Source organism: Gambusia affinis, linkage group LG02, assembly GCF_019740435.1.
Source record: "Gambusia affinis linkage group LG02, SWU_Gaff_1.0, whole genome shotgun sequence".
Lineage (NCBI taxonomy): Eukaryota > Metazoa > Chordata > Actinopteri > Cyprinodontiformes > Poeciliidae > Gambusia > Gambusia affinis.
The window spans coordinates 14828901-14851044 of record NC_057869.1 but is presented as its reverse complement, the minus strand read 5'-3'; the positions used below and the strand labels follow the sequence as shown (position 1 = coordinate 14851044).

The 22144-nt window shown below is 41.3% G+C and overlaps 2 protein-coding genes across 3 annotated transcripts in view; both read left to right on the top strand.

Moving 5' to 3' along the window:
- Positions 1-2981: 2981 nt before the first annotated feature.
- Positions 2982-17339, top strand: LOC122843247 (stereocilin). The gene is made up of 28 exons (XM_044137869.1): positions 2982-3155; positions 4428-4452; positions 4552-5110; positions 5644-6531; positions 6611-6673; positions 6753-6878; positions 7621-7787; positions 7866-8052; positions 8289-8404; positions 8571-8703; positions 8815-9000; positions 9503-9541; positions 9622-9798; positions 10008-10157; positions 10995-11053; positions 11154-11277; positions 11369-11451; positions 11531-11666; positions 12087-12289; positions 12470-12560; positions 12681-12852; positions 12948-13117; positions 13988-14143; positions 14232-14374; positions 15408-15556; positions 15808-15905; positions 16910-17057; positions 17176-17339. The coding sequence occupies exons 1-28, from the start codon at positions 3083-3085 to the stop codon at positions 17262-17264; spliced, it is 4710 nt and encodes a 1569-aa protein (XP_043993804.1). The 5' UTR covers positions 2982-3082; the 3' UTR covers positions 17265-17339.
- A 4373-nt stretch (positions 17340-21712) lies between these two features.
- furina (furin (paired basic amino acid cleaving enzyme) a) overlaps positions 21713-22144 on the top strand; it is an 81464-nt gene continuing 81032 nt past the window's right edge. For both annotated transcript variants that reach the window (XR_006372681.1, XM_044137816.1), the window contains exon 1: positions 21713-21955. The gene's annotated coding sequence lies outside the window, so the exon portion shown is untranslated. The remainder of the gene's footprint in view (positions 21956-22144) is intronic.

Sequence of the window (22144 nt, the reverse complement as noted above, 5' to 3'; positions counted from 1 at the left end):
GACAAGGGAGTTTCTGACCTTAAGCTCAAGCACAACTGAGTCATGCAGGAGTACAAGTTACCAAAACGCACTAGATTTATTTTCTGAATCCTTAAAGAAACAAAATGAAGGTTTTGGAGTGGCCTAGTCAAAGTCAGGGCTTAAATCTGATAGAAAATGATCCATTAACTAATGGCTTAATAGCAGTTGCTGTTGCCAAGGGTGATACAACCTGTTATTAAATCTGGGGAATAATTACTTCTTCATTAATGGTAAGAGCTATTTGGAAAGATTTATTTTCCTTTAATAAATGAAATCAAAATTAAAAAACGGCTTTGTGTGTTTATTCAGATTATGTTTGTGTGATTAAAACCTGTAAAATGCTCTTTCACGGCACTGTGCAAAAGAAAATTAAAAAAATGCACGACAACATGTTTGACAGAGAGAATTTCCTGCTTTCTGATATAAAACGCTCAGCTTTCATGGTTTTGCTCCCCTTCTATTTATAATCTAGACCAAAGGTTTGCCTCGAACCATGAATTAAAAAAATCTCAACAACAGCAGCATTTTCGGCAGCTGATTTCCCTCCTGCCATGACCGAGTTTGCAACAACGGAGAGAGGAGGAAGGTATGGGGCGGATCCAGTTTCTCATTGACTATTCCCGTGGTGAATCGAGCCCTGCTGCACTGAGTGATTGCTGTTCCCTGTGGCATCAATAATATAGGAGGAAGTTATTGTCCCTGCGCAGGCTGCAGTATCACAGCGCTGAAGCAGGCGGAGGGAGGGGCCGGTCCTTTCACCCGACCCTCTTGGGTTTCAGGGCTCGCAGACAGTGCTTTGACTGCTCTTGTGCCCCCGCACAAGGCCCAATTGTACGTTTGTCCGACTGAGGTATAGAAGAGACTAAAACACTGACAGGCTGCACAGTCCTGCTGACCCGGCCCCTTCGGTAAGACTACACCCCCAACAAACCCAGTGTCACCAGATGAGTCCCAGCTCAATGGGGGATCAGTCAGCAGGAGACACTGGACGGTTCGAGAACAGGATGGATATCCTGGGTGTGATTAATATGATCCAGATTTTCACCTTGTTTACACACAGAGCTGAGAGCTGTGACCTTCCTGTAACATCATAATACATCAGAATGCTGAGAGCTAAAAAAACAGTGGTTATGTGTGCAAAGCTGTTGCCTGCAAAATGTTTGTTAGAATCGACACAAAACAGGGGAATAAATCCCACATTCGAAGCTTAAAATAAACGTAAACCTTAGGAACTAAGCAGTCATGCATCTCATACATCTAAAATAGCAGAGTAGTCGTGGTGAGTGGTGGGAGGGGTGCCAGAAAGAGAGTGAAAGGTAGAGAAAGTCACAGTGGTAGTGAAATAGAGACCCACTCAGAAGGAGGGCAGCTCACCGTGTAATGGATACAATAAGTTTAAAAAGATGCTGGAAGACACTTAAAGAAAAAAATGGATTATAACCACTGGTAAGTTAAAAATCTTTCTTTATTAGCTTACTTTCTTTTTTAATATTAATAGAAAATAATGGCATATAGCCTATTTGAAATTAATTTAGCTTTTAAGCTAAACACATGATTAAACTTTAGATATTCAAAGTTTTCGACTCTAATAGACTGTAGTTTGTCTGGTTCAATCATCTGCAGTGCAAGTCATAAGGTGCAATTCAAGCCAGCCATTACACTTTAATAACTTCTGACTGCCATAATGTTTATTCCTACTGCTTCATATATAAAAGGTAAAACTCGATGAAAGTTAAACAGAGTTTTTGTAAAATCTACAGGGAAGAAAACCCTTAAAAGGAAAATGTGACACCGGTTTTGTGCTGCAGCATGAAATGACGATGGTGAAGAAAGGGTCAGGAATGGCCGCTTTTAAATTCACAGCCATCATAGTTTGTGCTGTTTTGGTTGGACAGAGGACAGGTGAGTAAGATACCATTGTGATTGCCATGCTGGTAATTTTTTGGGTCTGTGTGTTTCTCAAGGCTTGCTCAAGCTGTGTCATCCTTTTTTTTTTTTTGTTGTTGTTTTAGGAGGTGAAAAAGTGGACCACAGAGATGCTCTCCTGAAGGAGATCGTCTCAAAATGGAGTAAAGAAGCAGGTTTGAGACCCCCACCTGAAACAAACAAGGACCAGTCTTTGCCCTCTTGGGTTAGAAGCATTATGGGGGGGTTAAAAACTATTTTTCCCAGTAAGAACCTGCCTTCTTTAAACAAGCCAATAGATAGACGCCGTCTCTCTGGATTCCTGTACAACATCTCTCTGTATCTGCAAGAGATGGGTGCAGAGCTGGAGGACGTACCCGCAGAGCAAGATGAGGACCAGCTCTGGGAGAAGGTGCTGCATTTCTTTCTCCAGTCTGAAGGCAACGCAGCCCTGAACCAGTGGAACGGCCGTGTACCGCCCAGACCCAGCGTTAAAGTGCAGGACTGGTTTTTGTCCCTGAGAGGAAGTCCACACTGGGACTGGCTGCTGGGGCTCCTGCAGAGTCTCATCACTCTGTCCGAGCGTCAGCCCTATAGACCAATCTTGGCTTTCTTATCTCAGAACTGGAGGACGGTGAGCGCTGTGCTGGAGGCGACACTCCAGGCTGTAATCAGCGGGACGTACGGCCAGGCCAGCGCAGGCCTTCAGGGCTTCATCTGTGCTCTAAAGGGTCGTAGCGATTGCGCCTTTAGTGTTAGCTGGCTTCAGCAGCTGCTGCAGTTCCTGGAAACACGCAACTGGAAGCCAGTGGTCAGCTTGCACCCAGCAGGGGAACCTGCAGGACACGGCAAGGGCCCCGGTGCATTTGGACGCTTTAAACCCTTCAGTTTGCCCCCTGAGGCCATGTGGAGGCAGGACGGGTTCCCAGCAAATGCATCTGCAGAAAACATGATGAGCAAAGAGGACGAGTTGGACTCGGTGCAGAGCTTCCTGCTGCAGGCTTTGTCTCGTTCAGGTGGCGGGGATCGAGGCGGGCAGCAGGCCCAGAAAAACCTCGCTCTCGTGCAGAGTTTGGATGGACTGAGACGAGGCCTTCTGCACAGGGTGGGCAGTTCTGTCTACGGCAGCCTGAGGGAGAAAGTGTCACGGGTTACCATGGCGATACTCGATGATGTGAGCAGCCTGGTGGAAGTGCCGCAGCCCAACTTTCAGGGCCGCTGCTCTGTGGGTGAGTATGAGAGATGAGATGATTATCCACCCAGACATGTTAGGGATGACACAAAACATTCAAAATCAGTCACAGTATCTAATTCTGAAAATGTTTGATGATTAAAAAACAAAAAGAAGCAATTACAGTTCATCTGTGCTCTAAAGGGTCGTTGTGGATGTTGTGGATTATTACCAAACATTTAGATGCTTCTGAGAATAACCACAAAAAAATCACCCACATAATGAAATAATCTTTTTATTTTTGCTAATAATTGGTGCCACAATTATTGATCACAAACTAAAATAAATGTAGCAGAAGACTTCTTGGGGACACCCATTAGATTAATTAGCAACTACTGTGTAGTTTATCATTAGGGTAAAATTATTGTGATGAGAATTGTAATCTATCAAGATAAAAAACAAATCCTTTTAATACATGATGTTTAGGTATACCTAAAAAACTGACAGTACATTTGGGATTAATAAGGTTTTAGTTAGTCCATTGATTGATTAATAGGAGCATGAATAAATATCAACAGACACTCATAAGTTGAAAATATGAGTAAATGCAATAATTATGTGCTGTTTAGCAGTACTATAGCACCACTCCATACACCTGGTGTAGTGAAGGTGTGTGCTTGATAATGGGTACATTTTATTTTAGGGATTGTGAAAAGTCACATCCATATTTAGAAAACTCCCCAGCAGAATCTTTACTTTTGTGATTATTGCAATTGATATGATAAACCTTTCAGTTCATATTGCCATTTCTTTCATTAGATGCTATATGCATGTTGTTTGGGGCTTAATGCTCAACAAATGCCTTCAATATTTGGGTTTTCAAACTCTTCAGAGAGTTTAACTGGAGCTGTGCAGTTTGGTCTGGTGAGATCAAAATTTATTTTTTTAATTGGTTTATTTATTGTGACATTATGTTTTGGTTTTCTCTACAAATCTTAACCAAGGGTTGCCAATAAATTGTGCACTGTGCTGAATTAATAATTTAAATCCTTTTTAATCAGCCTGGCTCATGTTTCGTGTGACAGTGACTGACACTGCTTTATAATCTTTAGAATCATTCAGTCCAGTGAAAGCTTCTGTTGTTGGCTCAGTTAAGCTCTTTATCCGTCCATTGATGTCAGTAACATTATATCTTGGGCATTGTCAGCTGAGCTGAGCTGTTGCATCACTCATAGTTGTTCACTGCAGGGGGCTTCAGCTGCTTTTTCTGCCATTCATTTTGATTTCACTGCGATTTTCAAACATTTCCCTCTGATTTTTCTTTCTTAAGGCAATCTAAGGCAGTTGATCCTGTGGTAAGTGTATTTCATTGTTGAGGGGCAGTGTTTTTTTTTTTAAAGTGTTCTTTGCAAAGACATGTGCATACTCGAATAATTGTTTCCATGGCTTTACAGGGGGATAAGACATAATGTGATGTGGAACGCTCAGGCTTTGGGTGCCAGCTCTCACGGTCTCCCAAGCTCACTCCCATTTCTGTCCTGCCCCTCCACCCAGGAAGGGAAATTACGGTCACCTCCGCTGCCAGCTCAGTCATCTTCAAAAAAGACTCTATCGTCACAGAAACCCTTCAAACAGACACAAAGTCGTAAACCCTCAGCCGCAGGTCCCAGACAGTTCACAGAGAGTAACAGGAAGCAGAAACAGATGGAGTTCTTCACCTCCACAGAAATCCTGGAGGCAGCGTGTAATGACTCCATCCCAGGCTTGACGGGTGTCTCGAACTTCACCGTCTTCCTCTACTGCAAACTGTTTGAAGGCGAGAACGGGTCGGGCAATCCTGCTGCGACTCATTTAGGGCTCGATCTGCACGCTACTTGCTCGGATGCAGCCTGGTACCTGTCTGCTGCTGAGGAGGACTTCTTTTGGGTCCATGTCTGCACGGAGTTCTTTGCCCATGAATTCAACAACACGGTGTGTGCCAACTCTTCTTTCTGGCTGCAGAAAGCACAGCAGGTAAAGAGTTAGTTTGAGAGTTTGAAAGTTGGCACAAACTTTCCTCAGGGAAACTCTGCAAGTTTAAAATTAAATTCCACCTGAAAAATTTTTAAAATTGACAATCACATTAAAATATAGTAATGTGCACAGAATTGATCATTATCTACTAATTGATTAGTTTAATATCTATAGAATAAGTCTAAAAGATTAATTCTTCTAATGAAAGAGCTTCTTTTATACGTAGTTTTATGCAAAGAATGATGATTTACTACTTGTTTATGTTGTCAAATCCCATAGTAATGTATATATTATAATGGGAAGTTGGCTTACAATAAAATTCATAACATGTAATACAGTATTACACTTACAGTACCAGCACTGTCAGCCAATAATGACATCATCTCTATGACTTAAAAGTGTCATTTGACCAGCGTTAAAGTCATGGATTTTCAAACACTGTGGTGAAAGTGAATAGATGTGTGTAAAAGGTGAGGTCTAATGTGACTGTATGCACTGCAGTTGTTCACTAATCTCCATGCTTGTGTGTGCAGGCTGCAGCTCTACAGGACTATCATTTCTTTAACCACACAAGCATCGATGACCTTTGTGTGCAGCTGTCAAGAGATGCAGCAGTGAATCCAGAACTCAGTGAGAACTGTCTGGCTCAGCTGGGCAGCAGGTCGCTCAATGCCGAAGCTTTCAGAAACTGCTTCCTTCCTAATAACTCGGTACTGATCTCAGCTCTGTGTGGCAGAGACTCCCCTGGTTCCCAGCAGGCCTTGCCAAAAGGCAGCTGGGCTGCAGCATACTGCTCCAAGATTGACAACCTCACTTTTGATGACACATTCAGAGAGCCCTGTCAGTACAGGCAATGGACGGTGGAAAATTTCACCAACTTCACTCTGCTGGAGTTGTGTGGACAGACTCAGGGACTGAGAGAGCACATGTGTTTAAATGCTACGCTCTACAAGCAGCTGGTAGGACTGATACCACAGTTTGCAGATGTCTGTTCAGATCTGCGGGCTCAGCAGGAAAGCAGTAAGTGCCTTCTGCAGAGGATTTTTGACATGCTTCCAGCACGATATGAGTTTGACACCTCCCAGCTGTGCGTGGAGCCGGCCCCGATGCTGATCGACCTCATACACAAGCTGAGTGTGTGTGAGATGGACGTTGGCGAGCGAGAGGGGTTTCTGGTGGTGCTGGGCTACGTGCTCCGTGTCTTGGACTTTGTGGTGGGTCTGTCCTCAGGGCTGGACGAAGGGGAACGAGAGGCGAGACAGGGTCTGGGCCAGGCCATCCTCCTGTCCAGTCTCCTTGACAACACTTCCTGGGCCAGCTTGCAACCGGAGGCCTCCATGAGCGTCCTTCACACCGTGGGGGTCTTCCTGCGTAGAGAGCAGAACGCCACCGTGAAGGAGGACCTGCTGAGCTGCTTCAGTGTAAGATGCACTTGTTCAATTCTCTTTCTGTCTCCAACACTAACAACAAATCAGTAACCTGCTTCTGCTGCGACTTCAGCCCGTCCTCTGGGACCTCATCCAGCAAAATGGAAACTCGTCCGCTCTCAGAGTTCTGTTGCAGGTACTGCTCCTTCGCAGCTATGGTTGCATTTTGCAGAACCGATTGGCTCACTTGACTTTTTGACGTTTTATTTCACCAGGAGTATCTCCAGATGCCAAAAGACAGCATTCGTTCTCTGGTGATGTCTGCAGAGAAAGAGGCTGTGAAGAGATTTATCTCACACATGCATCAAAGTTGGGACCAGCTTCAAGTTGAAACCAGCCAGGTTATCTCCACAAGCTTGTTTATAGTTCTTAGGGTGAATTTCCACCATGCCTGATTAGTCCACGTTAATCAAACTACAGTTTGTTTGCCTAGAATGTCCGGTTCTGTTGGAGAGGTGTGAATGCCCAGTCAATGTGGATCAAGAAAGTGAACTCTACTCCGCCTAAGACCCTTGATCTCGGTTCAGATAGTGTACTCTTGCGTGGTTTTAATGCATATGTGAATGCGAATGGACCAGAGATCTCTCCAAAAGCAGGAAATGGAATATAGGACAGGGCATTCTGGGTAAATACAACCAAAACAAACATTAGAAGGAGAAATTAGTGATCTTTTACCAGACAAAAGAGAAATCCCACAGCTACTAAAATCTGATGCCACTCCATTTTTGTTTACATTTTATGAAGAAGGAAGTTTGCTCAATGTCTTTGGAGGTTTTTGTTTTTGGTGTCACTCCACCTCAGACAAGGTGAAGGACAGTTTTTTCAATGAGTTTGGATCATTTGACACAGCCCAGTGTCTAAGCAAACTGCAGCAGCTGAAAATGGTGTAAATGTTACAATTTTGGTCCCAATCGATCCGGGTCTATCTTAGTATTACGTGTGAAAACACCCTTAATGCAGTTTCTGTTGGTTCTCATGAGCAAAGCGTTCATTACCTATTTCACAATGTTTTGTACTTTTTTGTGGTTATTTCAGAGCTATTTAAATGAATCTTCTCTCATCTTGTTTAATTTGCTATTTCAGGCCTCTCAACAAGAGTTGCAGGCCATGGAAACAATGACAGCGGCTTTCATCCACAAGTTCCCCAGAGTGACCCCAGAGCTCTTTGTCGACCTTTCTCAGTTCATCCCCTTCATGTCTGTTTCTGACATAATGAACTTCCCAACCTCCTTGATTGTGAACGACAGCGTGTGAGTCACCGGTAGAGTGTTTAACATTTAATTTAAAGATGATTCTCCTCCAACGATCTTTCTGTCGTTGCTCCTCAGGCTGACAGCCATTCGTGACCACAGTTCAGAGATGAAGTCGTTGCAGAAGAAGGCTTTTGTGAAACGACTGCTGCAGTCAAACATGGTGGGCGACGTGCCCACGTGGCCTCCGTACTTCCTCAGCTCCATCCTCCCACTTCTGCCTTACCTGCCTGTCCATCATTTTCAGCAGCTGACATCTCAACAGGTCAGAGATTAAATAAAAGCACCTCAGGTCACTGCAGTGCTGAATAAGGACAAACACTAAATGTTGAGCTGGAAAGTCTTCTCTGTTGTTTTAAGAAAAACAAAACATATGGAATAATAATTAAGCCTGATGAGTTATGCAGTTACTGAATTTATATTCTTTGTCTTTGTTTACTTTGTTATTTTTAGTAAATCTTGTTTAAATTAGTTTTGATATTTCACTGATTCTCTCCTCAGCTGTCTCCTCTGGTGGAGTTGATAGGCAACAGCAGTCTGGATGGCGTGCGTGGCCGCCATGTGCTACGGACAATTTTTAGTAAGAGAAAGAACCTAACTGGTGATGACCTGCTGAGGTGGGACTGAGATTCTTTATGCTTGTTTATGTTTGGGTCACTAAAGGACTTGTAACTATGTTGTAATTACAAGCAGCATGCAGCTGGAAACTCATATTTACAAGACTTGTTTGAACTTACCTTTGATTTGAAGAAAAGCAAGGTAAAGAATAAAGTACTTTTCCAGATTAGGAGTTCTCGCGTGCTACTTGGATCCTGCAGAACTGGGTTTATATCTCCAGGACCCAGCTGTGTCCTCTGCTCTCTGGCAGCAGCTGTCTCAGTGCATTTCCAAGGGGCTCATCAGTTCCAGCGGCAGGGTGAGTTGCACACTACTTGGACCACTTGCAGCATAAACTAGAGTTTGTTTTTATGCGCTGTTATAAGTTGCTTGACTGACTCTGCTTAACTATGTTTCATGGACACTACAGCTGTCATCCTGGTTGATCCCAGCAGTATCAAGCAGGCTGAACATCAGCAGCGTGACTTCTTCAGAGCTGTCTGCACTCAGCGGTTTGCTGCCCCAGTTAGGAGCCTCCTTCCTGCTGTCACTCTCCTCACAGCGACTGATGGAAATCCTGTCAGAGCCGGGTTTTCACACATTTTCACCAGCGCAGGTCAGCAGGGAGGGAGAGCTTCTTCACACTTTTAGTTTCGCATTATTCTGCTTTGCTTTTGTGGCTTTCTTGTCTGTTTCAGCCCAGTGGGTGTGTAATAATGAGCAGAATATGTTACAAAAAAGGTTTTCAAAAGCCTTTCATTTCTTTTCCCAAAGATCCTGTGTGGAACAGAGATGCATGTTGCTTTTCCACAAAAATCGAATACTGATTTTGATTGAAAAGTTAAATTTAAAATATATATTTTTAATAATTTTCATTTTTTCTGTTAATTTGTCATTTACGTGCAAATCTGACAGAGTCGTACCCAAAAGACTTGCATCTATAATTGCAGTGAGAGGAAGAAATTATAACAATTATGCATACAGTACTACACTGAAGTTCATAGTTTTATGTGACATGATGCGTATAAGTTGTAATACGATTACCGTTTAAAATGCATACATTTTCTTTGAAACTCAACTCTTTTGTTGTATAACATATTTTTCCATCCTCTCCTCAGGCATTTCAAATTTTATCCAAGATCACAAAAGACGGCAATGTAAGTAATCATGTCCAGAACATTTGCACTGACTGACAGCCATCTGCACTCTCAGCACCTTGTCCCTCTCCTCCTGCCAGCTTTCTGTGGAAAACCTGTGCAGCCTGAAGCCGTTACTCTCCGGTCTCTTCCCCGCTGCGCTCCGAGACCTCCGGTGGACCGATTTCAGTGAGGATACCCACTGTCCGTGCTGGAGAAGGCTGCAAACTGAGCTTAAGCCTGGACACAGAGCCATGTTATTCAATGCAATGCAGGAGGTGATGCTGCTTTGTCGCCTTAAAGCATCACTTCTCACCGTCTTCTCCTTTCTTAGTTTGCTGAGGACTTCATCTCACTTGCTGCATGCCACATTTTAAAGTTTCAGTCTCAATACTCAGTCTTAAATGGTGAATGAATCAGATTCATTTGTACTTTCAGGAACAGTCGTGGTGTCTAACATCTATTTTTATTGCTTGTTTATTGACAGACTCTCCACAAAGACTCGATGAACTTCTCTCAGGAATCAAATTGTCTGCTTCCCTTTGTCCCGCTGAGAAAGCTGATACCAGCTATGAGTGGCAACACCATTTGGAGGGGCATTAGCTCATACAGAGATGTACAGTGGTCTCCACAGCAGGTACACATTCTTCTATAATCTGCTCCTGTGTGCAGCCTCGCGTTTCTGTGAAACGTCAACAGTGGGTAAAAAGGAGAATCTTCTCAGCATGGTGTCTTGCTCCCTTTTATCTGCAACCCATTGGATATGCTTCAGATGAGCCTTTCAGGATATTAATCCTCCGTTCACATCAGCTGCCATCAGACTAATTACTTTGGATGTAGTACAATAGTTTGCTGGAGTGTGGCATAAATTAATAATGGCTGCCTTAAAGGGATTTTTATCACAGCCAAGAATGTATGAGCGCTCTTTCACCACCTGTTCTCAGCCTAACAAGACCTGAATTAATTTAATAAAGATCACCCTTTTCACTTATGCTGAAATCTACGACACCCTGTTGATGAATTATATACTGTCCATATTATGATCTGAATCTTTATCATGGTTAGATATTAGAGTTTATCCTAAAGCCAGAACTGCTGTATTGATATAAATTACAATGCAAACTTAATTTGTATGTTTGCTCTTAAGCAGGAATTAATCTCATTGCAAACAAAAAATATATTTTTGTCCATTTTTAGTAGCAAAGTTGTGCCTGGAGCAGCTGCTCTTCTGCTGACGTGCTTATAAAGCCACTCAGTGTTTTGTTTCCATGGAAGAAAAATATTGTTCTTGGCTCAAGAGTTGTTGGAAAAAAAAAGTAATAATAGGACATGAATCCAACTTCTTACAATTCTGAAAATTTTAATCTTTAGGGTAGGGGTCAGTAACCTTTAGAACCTATTTCAGTAATTTTCTGACAAAATACACAATACCGTCCCTTTAAAATGTACAATAATCTCTCATTTTTATGCACAGGCTCAATTTCTGTTCAGACAGATCCATGAATTCAAAAATATCACCATCAAGACGGTGAAGTAAGTCTGACCTTCTGTATTCCTGCTTTTGATCCTGCAGCATAACCACACCACTTAGATTTCCAGTAATAATCAACAATGACCTCTCTGCTGCCAACAGAGATCTGGGTCATGTTGCTGCTGGAATGAGTTGTGACTTTGTGAGGCGTTTGACCAACCACACCGATTTTACTGAGCTGCTTCAGTTTTTGACTGATCTACCTGGAGGTCCAAGACCGGCTCTGGTAAGAAGCAAGCCTCATCCATGCAACCATAAAATGTAACTATTTCTGAACTATAATAATGTTTACGCTATTTTAAAAAAAATATTTCCAGCGAAAATGCCTTGTAGATGAGCTGCGGAAACAACCTGAACTTGACCTCAGTTCTTTGAGTTCTGGGTTTGCAGCAACATTACCGTAAGTAAGCGAAGTGTTTTAGATAGATAAAGCACATTTCTCCAGTAACTACCTTTGAAACGGTTTGTTTGTTTTCCAGAGTAACAATGCTAGAGAACCTGTCAAATGCGTCTGTCAGAGGAATCCTGAGCCACATTCAGCTACACTTTCTTGATTTCCTGAGACTGCCTCATTATAAGCAGACAAGTTTAGCTGAGAAGGCCTTATCTGAGCTGGTAAGGTACTACTGTAACTTCACAAATGCCTTATTTACTGCAAGACGTGAACATGGTTGCACACTGCAATGTGTTTGAGGTGAGAAAGTGTGATCGGAAAGCAGATGGCGGTGTAATTTTAAACACTAATTAGTGGAATGGGAAATCACAGGTTTGTGTTAAGGTAATTGAAGTGATAAAAAGCTGCCATGACAATTCAGAGGAAATGCCAACTCAGGAACAATTTTCTTAGGAAATCTAAATCAGGCTGAGTGATGGGGAATCATAAAATATTCAAAGTGATATTTGTAAGCTCAGAAGCAGGTGGAAAATGATTTGGAAGCAGTCTTCTTTTCGCTCAGCAGTTTTTACTGAAGCGGGATGATGACGTTGTGAAGCCAAGCTAATCTAGAGCACCTCTGTGTTTGTGCTGTTCCACAGGGTCCTTCTCTGGCTCAGGGGATGATTGATGGCGCCCTTCTGGATGTCCTGGGGCCTCTGTTGCCGTTTTTGGACAGAGACAGTCTGGCTCTGGTGGACAGAGGAGCGCTGGCTCTGCGGCTGGAAGAGATGAGGAGTTTCTGCCTCCCCAAAGAGGCGCTCAGAGACTTTAGTGACCTTCTCACTCAGAGAGATTTGCTTGGGTAAAACATTTTCACCTCTTCATGGATTAGCTGATTGGTTTGATGGATGTAGAGTCTAAGTTTGGCTGTCTTTGACTGAAAATGCTGTCCACAGTTTACAGTTTGGGTTTTATGCTTACATATAGATGTTGTTTTAATAAAGCAGGAGTAACGATAACGTTACATGTGGTTATTTGCCAGAAATCCATCCAAATGGCAGGTTGGGGATGTTGAGCATCTGGGAAGGTTGGTGTTTGCTCTCTCAACAAAGCAGATCAACTCCATTCCCCTGGTCAGAGTCTCAAATAAACTAATCTGTAAACTAATTCAGACTAGTTATTTCTGTTAATCTATGAGAATAATTCAAGCAAATCTTTTTCTGTAAACTTATGGTCTTGCTTTTATTGAACAGACGGTATTAAACAAGACCACAGTGGAGCAGGTTCTGGTGGGTCAAAAGCGCTGGGAGGAAAGTCTGGTCGGTGGGATCTGTATTAGTCAGTGTGTGGACCAACAGTACCACAGAAAGCAGACCTGGAGTCTAATTCGAGGAATTGTCAAAGCACGAAACCGGAGAGCGAAAGGTTAAACACATGCTTCCAATCGGCTGAATCTGAAACATTTTACATGTGAATTAAGTTTAATTATAGCACTGGTTTCGCCTGTGTGTTTTACTTAGTGCCAGTCCCAAGCTGTGCGGACATCAGAGGAACGTTCCCGTCTGCTTGGACCCCCACCCAGCTTCGCCGCATGTCCATAGACGAGCTGAAGGAGTGTGTGGACGTTTTGGGTCAGGATCCGTCGCTGAGCTCTGAGCAGCGACGGTCGCTCTGGGTGAAGCTCAGGCAGGTCAGAGAAACTCCACGAGGCAACACAACACTCACAACAAATTTCACACAGGTCTTCCTGTGTGAAGAACCGTGGTGCTTATAAATTAATAAATTCTCATCAGTTAAGAGATCTCTGGAGGAAAAAATGTGCACAACTCTCATTTGCTCATTTTTGTACTTCCATTTGTGTCTACTGCCTCTAAAAACAGCCCAAGCGCTAAAAAACCCCAACTCTCTGCCATTTTTTGGCAATAAGTTCATGTTTTGTGGCGTCTCTAAAATGACCTGTTTCAAAACCCTTCCGAATGTAACGTCACAAATCAGCAGGCACTGCCCCTCACCTAGCAACCACAGCGAAGCCCAGCATGTTACCTAGCAACCAAAGCAAAGCCCAACCTGTCACCTAGCAACCCAAGCTGAGTTCCATGCTTTTCATCAATCTCAAATTTCTGTTTTTAAAAATAGTTTTTTTTTTAATTGGTCTGATGCAATTTTCTAAATGCCATGTTTTAATTACCTTTAAGTGGAAAATAATCATGATAAAGAGGAATAAATGCTTTCAAACATCCATCTGTATGTAATTGTTCTATAAATGTGTTAAAGTTCTTGAAATAAATTGGCTCTTCAGTAATATTAATAACTTTTTAAAATGGGCCTGTAAATGTACACCACACTGTTTAGATTTTTGTTTTTAACCCTTTAACTGCCACCCCAAATACCGTCACATGCAGGACCCTGGGCACTGGCACTTTAACTGCCAGTGCCCAGTTAAAGGATTAAGATGAAATTAAAACCACGGTACTCCATGTTAAAGTTTGTTGCTGTAAAGGATATGAATTCGAAAAGTCCTGACATGTTCTGTGGATGAACTCTGCTTCGTTCGACGCAGTCCTTGAGTCCGGTGAGGGGGCTGAGAGCGGATCAGGTGATAGCTTTGGGATCGCTGTTGACAGAGATGGGAGACAGAGAGCTTCAGGACACCAGTCTCACTGATCTGGGCGTGCTGGTACATCTGGGCTCACTGACGAACTGGACCCCTCGAAAAGTAACTTCCTCTTTCTGGATCTAAAATGCGATGAAAGCTTGAATTTACGTAGCAATAATTATTGAATGCTGGTGTTCACCTTTCTCAGATGAGAGCGGTGGTTTTAAGTGTGCTGAGGAAAAGTGGACTGAAAGTGGAGCATTTATCAGTTGTTGATATGGCAACGCTCGGCCATCTGATCTGCGGTCTGTATCCCACAGAGATTAAACGCCTGAGCCCCTACAACCTCAGGTGGGTCATATATGCAACTTAGATCTAATATTTTCTAAATGATTGAAAATCTCATAAAAAGATAAATAATCAGACATTTGATAAATACATTTATTTATTTCCATCGGGTTTTTAAAAATAAAGAAAACAAATAACCAGTAGGACAAGAGAAAACATCTGCGTTTATAAATAAGAACCAAATAAATAATCTTCCCACTCTTTTTCTTTTTGAAAAGGAGTGGAAAGAAGTGAACACTTATCCAATAGTAACCCTTATCTTAATTTAATTAAATATATAATTTACCAACTCAGTAATTATCAGAAATGTGTAATTAAAAACATGTTGCGTTATTCATATATCTGTTCAATTCACTGTTCTAATGAACCAACAAAAAAGTTATATTACAGAAAAGATAAATGATTACAAACAGACTTTCATAACAGGACAAGGAATTATTATTATTATTATTATTATTATTATTATTATTATTATTATTATTATTATTATTATTATTATTATTATTATTATTATTATTATCATTACGTGCAATAATGTCAATTCTAAGTTACAACCAGACTTGCAGCCTCAGAATAATTACTAACTCCCGCTAATGTACCATATATTACACTTTCAAATTCAGAGTTATATAACCAACAAATAAAATAAAATAAAATAACTAATGATAATAGTAATATCACAATAATCATTTACTTGTAATTGTAACAGTAACACAAAAGACTAAAGAAAGAAACTCGTTGTCATACATGTTTGAGTCAATCCCCTACTTCCCATTGTGAGTAATATAGTTTAATGTTTATTTTTAAACTGGTCGATTCTTGTTTTAAATACATATTCAGTCCGTTCTATTGTTTAACTCCAGTGATACAAAATCCCTTCATAGTTGTTCATCATATTATTAGCAGAAGGAAATATAGCAGTGACACCTTTTTGTGCAGCATGACCGAGTGAGCAGATTCTAGAAGACAAAACAAATGAACGTGTCAACTGTACGACTGGTGGCATCTTAACAACACAACTCCTCTGAACCTGCAGCATGGCCGTCCTGTTCCTGCGGGAATCGACCCTGCCCTGCACAGAGCAGCAGATGGAGGCGCTGACAAACTGCCTGGCCAGAGCGGAGGCCTTTGGTCCTGTCAGTGCTTGGGGGCCGGAGATTTTCACTGAAATCGGGACACTTGCAGGTACAGTGGAGCACTTTATTCCTCGGAGTGCAAACTTCCTGTGCACAGACTTCTAAAATTCGTCTTAGATTTAAAGAGTGAGAAGGGTGATGGTTGAAAATGGCAGCTGTTAGACAGATATGTCCAATTAAAACAGTCCCAGAGGTTTAAGGTTTGAGAAGGAGGAAGGAAAAGTTTTTTTGAACACTTTTTCTGTGATTTGAAATTAGAAACATTAATTACCTGACTTCAGTGTTTGTGCGTGTTTCCAGCGGGCCTGCCTGATATAGTGCTGTCAGCTCTGCTACAAGAACAAATGGAGGGAATCACCCCTGAAGCTGTAGCGCTGATGTCTCCGAAAAAGTTGGCAGTGAGTTATACTTGTTAATAAAAAGGTGTTTGTGCAGATGAACCTGCAGTATCAATGCAGGCCAACAGGCAAGTTACAGCACAGATGACAAGCTTTATGCACATAAGCTGGAATTTATTTAAATACATATTTTTAAATTGTAATAAAGAGGAAAATACATACCTCAGATTAATTTGAACAACTCCTATGATGAATATATTTATGCATTTCACATATATTTATGGGGGGTTTTCCTCTAATTCGTCAAACCTCATTTAAATGTGAGGAAGCTGCTTCAGAGCAGAGAGAAACATCTCTGCTCTCATCTGCACACATTCACAGTGAGCAAAACACTCTGTGAATTTGCCCCAGCAACTTTGACTTGTCATGACTTGATTATAGGACTTGTTTTGTCTGGAAAAGTCCAAAAATGTCTTTCAATGAACTTGATCTGCAGAACTGTAAAATAATTCAGGCAAAAGAAAAGCATTCTGTTGCAACAATCAAGGCTCAAGTGAGAGATAGAAACCATTATTTGTTTTAAATTGAATTTAATAATATTTTCAGTAACAGGAAAAAATGTTAAATTATAATCCTGACTTTAATTTAGTTGATTTGTGATGATGTGATTTACAATCTTCTCTTGTTAATCAGGCAGCTCAGAAATGTTTAATGAACTGAAGCAGTTTAGTAACCAGCTTTCAGCCACAGAACATGTTTTACTTTATCAGCCTGCTTACACTGGACAGACAGACAGACTGTGAATGATAACAGTGTTTTTAGTGAAGATTAAAGGCACTTTTCTTTTGCCTTAAGTGTGAAATAAACCAGACCCAGTTTCCCCAATTTGCTTTTAACTTTTCTCTGAACTTTTTGCAAAAATTGAAGCAGGATTATTATATATTAATCAATAAAAACTGACAGATGGACACAATTTTCTTTTAAAAAGAGAAATGGAAAGCTTTAGCCTTACAGTATGGTGTTACACCAACAGTTTGACTGTTGTTTCTTGTTCTGTGCTACAGGTGGTGTTCAGTGCAGTGCAGTTATCGTGGCTGAGTGCAGAGCAGGCGTGGGCCGTCACAGAGGAGCAGTGGGCAGAGCTGGACGCAGAACAGAGGCACGCTGTTGGACTGGCTCGCTACGAGGGAGACGTCCTGATGGAGCTCAGAGGTGTGCTCTTGTTTTGTTTTCTGAGAAAACTGCAGCCAGCCTTTCTCTTGTAAAGAGTCTGTTTGTGTCAAACTGCGTGAGCTCAGTTGTGATGAATTCTTCTCCATGTTTTCTGCAGGACGAAACTCTTCTCCATCAGTCCTGAACACGGACAGCTTCCCTCTGCGCTCACTGGCTCTGTGCCTTTTGTTACAGCGGCTAATTTAAAATAATGGGGAAAAAAATTGATTCTCACATTGACTTCTCCTGGTATTATATTTGTAATGCAAATAAATATTTTCAATTACCCCACTCTTCATTGTAATGGAGTCTGAATTTACGAAGACATCAGATGTGCTTTGTACCTTCACATGATTCACTTTTATGAGATTTATTAGCTTTATGGGATGTAAATCACTGTTCGCGTTCTTGTGCAATGTTTATTGACCTTTTCTTCGAACAACAACAGGCGGTGACAGTGATTAATGTTTATTTGACAGAGGAACAGTCTTTCTAACATTTGTACAGCATAACCAGGGAGATAGACCTGAGAGGAGATTTTATTGCATGCAGGGAACCAAACTGTAACAGTGAGAACAGAAATGGAATCAGAAACCTATAATAGACCATTAAACTCTCGCACACATTCAGTAATAACTCTTGTTGGCTCTGTGATTTGCTCACAGCAGCTCCTGGAGCCCGTCGTGTGAAATGCTACCCCTCGTCCTCTGTGAAAATTCAACAACTGTATTGTCTGGATTTATATGAACTTCAAAATTTGTCCCTCTGCAATACTAATTAGGTTTCTAGGTGTGTTTCTTTAACCAAAAAGATGCAACATTCATACATTTAAGTTAAGATAAAAGATTAAATTCTGGGTAAATAAAGAAACAACTTTAGTCAACAGACAACATCCAGCTGGAGGCATTAATGAGGTTAGATCTTCTGTAAAGCCTTGTGTTAATTAAACCATCTTACTTAATTTGTTTTAATACACCTTATCGTATGTTATCCAAATTCAGATCTTATTTTTACTTATTTAATTTGGTTGCAGCTACATTCAAAAGTCAATTTCCTCAAGCAGTTTATGACGGCTAATAGGTAACTGACCACTTCAATGAACTTTAGTCTGTCACTCCATTCAGTGCCACCTGCTGGCAGACCGCTGGAAGGGCAGAGAAACTTATTTAAAACAGCAGCTGGAAAACAGCGAGAAATACCTTGCATCTCAAACATACTGTAACATACATACAGTACAAAACCTAATAATTATGAAAAGTTTCAAGTATTTATTTCATGAGGAGTAGAAATTGCCAGGGCTGCACAGTGGCGCAGTTGGTAGAGCTGTTACCTTGCAGCAAGAAGGTCCTGGGTTCGATTCCCGGCCCGGGGTCTTTCTGCATGGAGTTTGCATGTTCTCCCTGTTCATGGTGGGTTCTCTCCGGGTTCTTCGGCTTCCTCCCACAGTCCAAAAACATGACTGTCAGGTTAATTGGTCTCTAAATTCTCCCTAGGTGTGAGTGTGTGTGTGAATGGTTGTGTGTCCTGTATGTCTCTATGTTGCCCTGCGACAGACTGGCGACCTGTCCAGGGTGAACCCCGCCTCTCGCCCGGAACGTTGCTGGAGATAGACACCAGCAACCCTCCCGACCCCATTAGGGACAAGGGTGAACAGAAAATGGATGGATGGATGGACAGGAATTGCCAATAATCCACTAAATTGGAATCATGCATCAGTGATTATGCACTTTCGTTTAACATTACAGTGACTCTATAATTTAATAAAAATCTCCTAAAACAATTTGAAGCATTTATATTGTAAGCCAATGCAACTTTGATTAGTTGTATAGTTAGTATCTTTTTATTTTATGTAGCTTAAGCTCAGTACAGCGACAAGGTAGAAGTGAGATTTGGATGATGCTCGGGTCATGCTGAAGCTTTTAACTCAAATAGTAGGTGATCAGCAGCAGGCTCCTGGAGAATCAGTGGACAGCTTTGGAAATAAGTCAACTATTTCACGCAGATCAGTTGGAGCAGGGATACATGCAGGATCCAGATCTGGAGAGACACCTCTTTAAGACGCTGTAGTTGTTAAAATGAGGATGATGATGTAGCTAAAGAGGGTGAAGGTGCTGCTGTAACCTAATTTGCTGGCAGAGCTCCAGGAAAATATCAGATAGCTGGAGGCTCAAAAGCAGCCTGTTTTAGTGTGGGAGTCTGTTTCTGGTGATCTAATGACAAATTGTTCCAATTAGGAACCTAATTTTGTGTATATATGATTGAATTTAGTGATGTCTCCTTTTTAAAATTTTTACTTTAGCACCATTCTAAAAACCACTGAAATACTCCCTTTCTTGTTCAAGGACCATTGAAGACTCAATTCATGACTACAGGTGGTCGCTCATTAAATAAAGGAGAGGTAAAGAAGATGAATTACCGTTTAAAACATGTTCAAGCTAGTTTAGCACAAATCATCAAGAATAAGGCCAAAAATTACATTTAGGAATAGGAGATTAAATTCCTTCACTCAAAATCCTACACCGAGACTTTTATTCTGGTTGAGCTGAAATAAATCCAGTTATGATGTCAATATACTTCAATCACCCCCTTTCATTTCTTGGCATTGTGTACCTTTATTTAATCGATCCAACAGAGACAAGCGGAGTGATGGTGGCGAATGAAATGGATGAAATGAATTAGAAAGATGCAACACAGGTGGCCTCATGGATGGGAACCAGTTCAGAGTTGGCTGCAGGAGCGACCCAGATGGCGCATATTTCAAATTAAAGTCAAGTTTAATCATACTATCAAAAACTCTGTGACATAGAAAATCTATCTTTGTTCTGGCATTTATCAATTTTAGAGCAGGCAGCTAATTGTGCAAAAAAAACAACTTCATTTTGAAGTAAAATAAACTCTGGGTTAAGGTTTTATTGATGTACTTTTTTGTTGGACTTTCTATTAGATTTGGTGCCGTTTTAATGTTTTGATGCACTTTCATTATTATTTTTTTATTTGTTCAATTTATTCGCAGCTTAAAATAAACATGTCATAAATTAGTGCTTGTTTGCAGGGGTTTGATTGATTTATTAAGCAAGAATTGCTAATCACTTCAAAGAGAGGCTGCGAGCTGCAGGGGTCTCCTTACCTTGGGGATGAGCCCGGTGAGCCGATTTATAATCCTTTCATGCTGGCAACAATTTTCTCAGTCAGGATGATGCTTGTTGGCATACAGTCTCCTTACTGGTTCTTTAGTGAACGTTTTTTCCCCATGATAAATTGACCGTCTGGCTGGCTGGCATCAGCCTGACTCACACAGCCTGCATGTCAGATGAAGCCTATCATGTTGAATTTCAGCTCTTCTCCTGGAACGGGATCATTTGATTCAACTCTCCAACTAAGCCTGCAAATGGCTCGGCACTTGCATTGCATTCCATTTGTACCATAAAGTGGGCATTTCCAAGCGCCAACCAATGGTGGCTTTGAACATGAGTGATATGGCTCACTGACAAGGGCACCACTCCAATTGAGGGCGGCACATGTGAGGGCTGTTAAGGGAAATACAAGTTGTTGTTCGAACAGAAGATTTGCTTCCTTGTGGATTATTTACATACAAAGCCAATCTGGAAAGAGCTATTTCAGTGTTTTGCAAGACATCTGAACTGATTTGCTAATTTCAGATCAAAATCTAAAACACACAAACTGTTCAAACTTTAACCGGGTTGTTTCACTTTTAACTTAGATACTTTATAATTCATTTTAAAATTTAGGAAACTGTAATGCGATTTCTGAAAGACAAAACAATGGCATTTTGGAATACTCTTTTGATATTAAGACAAAGGATGGTACAATGCAGTTCTACACTATTTCTAATAATCAAAGGTTCCTGGATTTGTAGTTTTTCCAAAGCCACAACAAATGGCAAGTCCCATTCTTTGTTTAAACTGCTAATACAATAACTCAGGTGTGACGGTGTTCTGATTTGAGCTCCAGTTTCTGACACTAATCAAACACAGCAAAAACTATTAAAACTCTAAGGGAATAACCTGTCAAATGGGCAAAATAAATAAATAAATTAATTAATTAATAAATAAATAAACATTTGGGTACAAAATGAGGATGCAAAGTGGTGAAAGGGGAGGACTGATTAAATTGGGTGGCCACTGTAAGCTATTTATTGTTGACTGAAATATAATGTGCAAACATAGGCAACTTGACTCAAATTCTGTTGTATTTCTTTGGAAAAAACTAAAACATAATGAATGTAAATGGAGTAAAATACAAAGTTTACATGAAATAACATTATCACATAAAATAGTGACATTTTATTGTTTTATGACCCTTACAATTTAGGGGAAAAACTGAATTATTAAAAAAAGTATATGCGCTAGCATGAATAATATGCTAATTATTGGCGAAAGGGAGACTAATTTATGTCTGCCCCCAGTAAACTCTAAAAAGCATCTTACATGTAGTGACGCAGTGGTGGCTACCTATCGAATGCTTTGTTTACAAATGGGCCGCCAACTCAATTTATTTTCAGGATTTCATTCAACCTTGGGCAAGCCTTGAAATAATAAATAACGCGAACGTAATGGGAACCGGCAAAGAGAGTCTGCTCCTTTTCGAGCGACACATCCATGGTGCAGTTCCGCCTGTGATCAGCAGGTGGAGATGTAGCAGCGCTGCTTCTCCGTGAGGAGGTGTTGCTCAAACGTCTCCACTTTGTCCATGATCCTGACGTATTTCCTGGGGCTTGTGCCGACCACTCAGTGGTACACCGGAGGGGTATCATGACTGTTTATTATCAGCAGTTGTCTTTTACGCCTTCTTCAGTCGTTTCGCCGTGTCGTCGTCGGATTTAACACCGCAGTGTGAGACAATAAGCCGCAGGATCGAGCAGGATGTAAAGGAAGCTGGTAAGTTGAGCCGTTGGTAAGTTTGCCGTTTGCTTTAGCTTGTTGTGTTTGACTTGTTCTGGTCGGGCTGCCGACTTTCACCGAGCCAGCTGCCCCCCAATTACGCCGAAACCCTGACACTTAGGAGCAGGCAATGGATTATTGACTACGCTGTTGTCAGTTTGTGGCGATCTCCCAAAAGGAGGGGGG

Coding starts and splice junctions, on each gene's coding strand:
- LOC122843247 (XM_044137869.1), top strand. CDS start 3,083: ATGGCGATACTCGATGATGTGAGCAGCCTGGTGGAAGTGCCGCAGCCC. Junction 5,111..5,643: donor GGCTGCAGAAAGCACAGCAG/GTAAAGAGTTAG, acceptor TTGTGTGTGCAG/GCTGCAGCTCTACAGGACTA. Junction 13,118..13,987: donor TCTGGGTGAAGCTCAGGCAG/GTCAGAGAAACT, acceptor CGTTCGACGCAG/TCCTTGAGTCCGGTGAGGGG.